The sequence below is a fragment of the Apis dorsata genome, unplaced genomic scaffold (genome assembly GCF_000469605.1).
Source record: "Apis dorsata unplaced genomic scaffold, Apis dorsata 1.3 scaffold_74, whole genome shotgun sequence".
Lineage (NCBI taxonomy): Eukaryota > Metazoa > Arthropoda > Insecta > Hymenoptera > Apidae > Apis > Apis dorsata.
In genome coordinates this window covers 12,609-18,847 of record NW_006263372.1, presented here as the reverse complement: position 1 = coordinate 18,847, position 6,239 = coordinate 12,609, and the positions used below count along the sequence as shown (strand labels likewise).

General features: G+C 22.2%; 1 protein-coding gene across 2 annotated transcripts; it reads left to right on the top strand.

Moving 5' to 3' along the window:
* Nucleotides 1–1,016: 1,016 nt before the first annotated feature.
* On the top strand, nt 1,017–6,233 carry LOC102680035 (leucine--tRNA ligase, cytoplasmic). 2 transcript variants are annotated; one of them, XM_006610367.2, is made up of 16 exons: nt 1,017–1,120; nt 1,498–1,710; nt 1,803–2,012; nt 2,092–2,253; nt 2,365–2,609; nt 2,669–2,894; nt 2,972–3,190; nt 3,259–3,712; nt 3,782–3,920; nt 4,054–4,324; nt 4,408–4,655; nt 4,730–4,964; nt 5,062–5,319; nt 5,416–5,631; nt 5,713–5,941; nt 6,013–6,233. In XM_006610367.2, exons 1-16 carry the CDS (start codon nt 1,118–1,120, stop codon nt 6,228–6,230), a joined length of 3,546 nt encoding a protein of 1,181 aa, XP_006610430.1. In that variant the 5' UTR covers nt 1,017–1,117; the 3' UTR covers nt 6,231–6,233. The 2 variants fall into 2 exon arrangements, with proteins under 2 accessions (XP_006610430.1, XP_006610431.1); XM_006610368.2 differs by lacking the exon at nt 1,017–1,120 and having other exon boundaries at nt 1,578–1,710; nt 1,831–2,012.
* Nucleotides 6,234–6,239: the final 6 nt, after the last annotated feature.

The window sequence follows — 6,239 nt, the reverse complement described above, 5'->3', positions numbered from 1 at the left end:
AATATATAATAATATATAATAATATATATATAATAATATAAAATTTGGAAAAAAATTTCGATATTATGTTAGAAGAATATAATAATAGGAAGTGATATGCGAAATTCTTCTAGAAATTACAAAAAAAAATTATTTGTAACGTTATATATATTTATTTCTAAAATATTTATGTTTTTATAACTTACTATGTTTTTTGATTTTTAATTGTTTTTAAATAGTTAATATTTTTTTAAATTCTTAACTTAATTTTAAAAATTATTTACCTCTTAAAATAAAAACTTTTTTTTACTATCATCTGAAATCTAATATATCTCAGCTGATATATCTCAAATTTTCTTCTTTTTTTCATTTTTATGTTATTTTATTTATTAAACTATTACATTTAATTTTTGTTATATATAAATTATATTATATACATGTGCTAATAAAATTTTTCTTATAATAATTCATTCTAATTTTTTATTTTGGTCAAATTATTCTTAATAAATGATCGTCTAAAAATATTATTAAATATATCATATAATATGTATCCATTAAGTATTTAATTTTTTTTTTTAATTGTCATTCAACTCAAAATAGGAAACGTAATTAATAATAAATATAATTGTTGTAATAATAATTATAATAAATTATAATTGTTGTAATAAATGTAATAAAGTAGAAAAAATAAATAAAGATATTTTTCATTTTTTATATTACTAAATTTATTTTATATTTTATAATTACATTGAACTTGATTTTTACGAATCTTAATAATTATTTCATTGGCTATATGTAGCCATTATGAGCAGAGGACGCTGAAATCAATATCATATTTTTAAATTGATATCAATCAAATTTATGTCATAAATTATGAAATTTATAAAATGATCGAAAAATATATACATTACATTTTCGGTTTTACAATGTATGTCTAAAATAATAATTTCGCAAAACATAATATATTTTGATATATATAATATATGTAATATTATAATCAGGAGCGATAGCAGTAAAATTTATATTTTCCTGTTGTGTTGCATCATCTTCTGAACTTATTTGACTAACTTCATACAAAAGTATTTAATACGTGGTATTCGATACTTAATCTTAACTTGGATTCTATTATATAAAAAAAATGGTAAATGTTATAATTATTCATTGTTTCTATAATAAACAAAATTTAAATATTAATAAATCATCAATATAAATAATTTATGTAATAGTACAAAAATATTAGCTGTAAGAAATTCAAATATGTTTTTTTTTTTTTGAATATTTTTTAACATAGAAATTACTTTGTTTAACTAATAGTTTTTTTTCTATAAATTAATATCGTTATGTAATTTTTTAGAAAAAATATATCATCATGATTATTTATTTATTATAAATTCATTTATTATAAAATTAATTTTTATAATATAAATTTTAATCTAGAATAAAATAAATATTTTAATATTACTAAATTACTATTTCATATATTTAAGATTGTTTGTTGTTTATAATTGTTTCTAATAGACAACAGAAAGAAAAGGAACATTTAAAGTAGAATATCTTCAAAAAATTGAAAAAGATATTCAAGCTATATGGGAAGAAAAAAAAATATATGAAGAAGATGCACCTTTGGAACCAAGGAAAAATTCTAATGAGAAATTTCTTGCAACATTTCCTTTTCCTTATATGAATGGAAGACTTCATCTTGGTCATACATTTTCATTATCAAAATGTGAAGTAAGTATATCACAGAAATATTTAATAAAATAATTTTAATGAAGATATATGGAAATTGAAGAAATTTTATAATTTATTTTATAATTTTATAGTTTGCAATACGATACAATCGCCTTTTGGGAAAAAAAGTTCTTTTCCCATTTGGCTTTCATTGCACTGGTATGCCTATTAAAGCATGTGCTGATAAATTAAAGAGAGAAATGGAATTGTATGGTTATCCACCACAATTTCCTAATGAAGAAAAAATTGAAGAAGAAATTAAAGATGACATAGTAGTAAAAGATAAAAGCAAAGGAACAAAGGTAAAATTATTATATAAAATATTCTTATATGTCACTTTTTATAAATATGATCACTTTTTTAAATATGATTACTTTTTAGAGTAAAGCAATTGCAAAAACTGCTAATGCAAAATATCAATGGCAAATTATGCAAATGCTTGGTTTAAAAAATGAAGACATAAAAAAGTTTGCTGATGCTTCATATTGGTTAGATTATTTTCCTCCTCTTGGTGTAAAAGATATTAAATCAGTTGGATTACATGTAAGTCATATAATTTTTTTTTAATAGATATAATATAATATAATAATTAATTAATAAATAATATATAGTATAATAATTGAAGAATATAAGAAAATATGGAATTAATTCAAGGTGGATTGGCGTAGAACATTTATTACAACTGATGCAAATCCATTTTTTGATTCATTTGTACGTTGGCAATTTCAACATTTAAAAAATAGAAACAAAATAAAATATGGAAAGAGATATACAATTTACTCACCAAAAGATGGACAACCTTGTATGGATCATGATAGATCATCTGGAGAAGGTGTGGGGCCACAGGAATATACATTAATTAAAATGAAATTACAAGAACCTTATCCTTTAAATTTGAAGTAGGTATTATATAATTTACAAAATTTGCTTTAAATATCAAACATATATTTTCTTACAGATCTCTTTCTGGAAAACCAGTTTATTTAGTTGCTGCTACTTTAAGACCAGAAACTATGTATGGTCAAACAAATTGTTGGATTCATCCAGATATAAATTATATTGCTTATGTATTGCCAAATGGAGATGTTTATATTTCAACAGAAAGAGCTGCTCGGAATATGGCATATCAAGATTTTTTTGAAGAAGAAGGAAAAATACCAATTGTATTAAAATTTACTGGAAAAGTAATATTCTTTTTATTATATGAGAAAAATTACTTATATTACATATTAGATATAAATAATAAATATAAAATTAATAGGAGATATTAGGATTACCATTAGAAGCACCTCTTACAAATTACAAAGTGATTTATACTTTACCAATGTTAACTATTAAAGAAGATAAAGGTACCGGAGTTGTTACTTCTGTACCTAGTGACTCCCCTGATGATTATGCAGCTTTAACAGATTTAAAAAAAAAACAAGCTCTGAGGGAAAAATATAATATAACTGATGATATGATATTCTCTTATGATCCTGTAAGTTTAATATTTATTTTTATAATAATAAAAATAAATTATAAAATTAATAAAATTATATATATTAGATACCTATTATTGAAGTACCAGAATTTGGTAATTTATGTGCAGTAACTTTATATGACAAATTAAAAATTCAATCTCAAAATGATAAAGTTAAATTATTACAAGCTAAAGAAATGGCATATCTGAAAGGATTTTATGATGGTGTTTTACTAGTTGGTCAATATAAAGGAAACAAAGTTCAAGATGTTAAAAAGCATGTTCAAAAGCAATTAATAAATGAGGGAAAAGCAGTTATATATTATGAACCTGAGAAAACTATAATTTCAAGATCAAATGATGAGTGTGTAGTAGCCTTATGTAATCAATGGTATTTAGACTATGGAGAAGAAACTTGGAAAAGAGAAGCAATAGAAGCGTTAAACAACCTTAATACTTTTCATGATGAAGTGAGAAAAAATTTTATGGCTTGTCTTAATTGGTTACATGAATATGCATGTTCAAGAACTTATGGACTTGGTAAGATAATGATTAAATAAAAGATATAACAATTTTTGTATCATATATTTTTATAGATATAAATTCCAGGTACTAAATTACCATGGGATGAAAATTGGTTAATAGAATCACTCTCAGATTCAACAATTTATATGGCTTATTATACTGTAGCACATTTATTGCAAGGAGGAACATTTAAAGGCGATAAACCAAATACTTATGATATAAAGTAAAATTTCAAAATCTATTTTAAACAATTATTAATTTTGCAATTATTTACTATAAAATTAATTTCTTAGTAAATTAGTTAAATTATTTTTATTAATGCAAAATATTCTACATATAGAATATTCTATATTTAGGCCTGATGAAATGACATCTGAAGTATGGGATTATATTTTTTTTAAAGATATAAAGTTTCCCAAAACGAAAATAAAGAAAGAGGCATTAGATCATATGCGACGTGAATTTAATTATTGGTATCCAGTAGATTTACGAGTATCTGGAAAAGATCTAATACAAAATCATTTAACATTCTTTATTTATAATCATATTGCAATCTGGTCTAAGCAACCTGAATTGTGGCCAAAAGGAATAAGAGTAAATGGACATTTACTTTTAAATTCATCAAAGGTAAAAAATATAATTTTATAATTTAATTAAATATCTTATAAGTATTGACAAAAAATTATAAATTACATATATGGTTTGATTAGATGTCTAAATCAGAAGGTAATTTTCTAACACTTGCTGAAGCCGTAGAAAAATTTTCAGCAGATGGCATGCGACTGTGTCTGGCTGATTCTGGCGATTCAATAGAAGATGCTAATTTTGTAGAAAGTACAGCTGATGCCGGAATTCTTAGATTATATACATTTATTGAATGGGTTAAAGAAGTGTTAGCTTCAAAAGATATCTTTAGACAAGGAAAACCATATACATTTAATGATAAAGTTTTTGAAAGGTATTTATTAAAATATTTATTAGCTTTCATTTTGTAAATTCATATTATTTAATTAAATTTTTAATTAAATCTAGTGAAATGAATCAAAAAGTACGAGAAACTGAAGAGAATTACTCAAAAATGTTATTTAAAGAAGCTCTAAAAACAGGATTTTTTGAGTTACAAGCAGTAAGAGATAAATATTTACAATTGAGTGCTTTAGATGGTATTAATTGGATATTAATTATGAAATATATAGAATTTCAAATTATTCTTTTATCTCCAATTTGTCCACATGTAACAGAACATATATGGACATTAATTGGTAAAGTAAGTATATTATATTTAATGTGCAATTTTATGTAATGATTATACTATCTTTTATATATATATATATATATATATATATATATTATTTTCTCAATAGGAAGATAGTATATTAAATGCTAGATGGCCTCAGATAGACTTCATAGATGAAGTACTTATAAAATCATCACAATATCTTATGGATGCTGCACATTCATTTAGAATTCTGTTAAAAAATTATTTAACTCCTAAAAAAACACAAAAAGGAAAAACTGAAACATTAATTGTAGAAAAACCTACCGAGGGAACAATTTGGGTAGCTAAAACATATCCTCCTTGGCAAAGTACTATTTTAACTATGATGAAAAATTTATATCTTGTAAGTAATAATTTTATTTATAATGATTCTGATTATATACATAAACGAATAAATTATATATATATATATATTAATTTATTTATTCATTGCATACAGAAAAATGACAATAATTTACCAGAAAATAAAATTATAGCATTAGAATTGGGAAAATATCAAGAATTAAAAAAATATATGAAACGATTAATGCCATTTGTACAAGTTATAAGAGAAAAAATTCAACTTGTTGGATTAAATGCATTTAATTTAACTTTGGATTTTGATGAATTTAAAGTTCTTCAAGATAATAAAAAATATCTTGAAAATACTTTAGATGTAAATTATTTGATATATTCTATTTTATATTTTTTATTGAAACTTGTTTTATCTGATAATCTTTTATTCATATTTATATAGCTAGAAAATATTGTGATAAAATATACGAATGAAGCTCCAGAAAAAACGAGAGAAGAATGTTGTCCAGGTGCTCCTTATATGAATTTTTCTGTTAAACTTGGAATTCCAGTATTCATTATAAATCCACAAAAATATAATGGTTTATTTAGAATGACCATTAAAGTAGCAAATGCAGATACTGTAGAAAATATTATATTACGAATATCAAAAGATAATAAACTTATAAAAAGTATGCAATTAATCAATATTATTATTTAATTATTGAATATTATTTATTCATTGAATTATTTATTTTTGTAGATTCATCATTAATATCCTTATATCGTTACAATGATCCTCTACTAGGACCTAGGAATAAACCTACAACTGAAAATATACTAAAAGGTAAAACTTTAATTCCACCTAATTCTATATTTAATGTTGATATGGAAAGCAAAAATATTAGTGTAGATGTAGAAGGAATTACATATAATGTAGGTAATGAATTAATTTATATTTATCAATCTCTGGAAAATTAAATATATTCA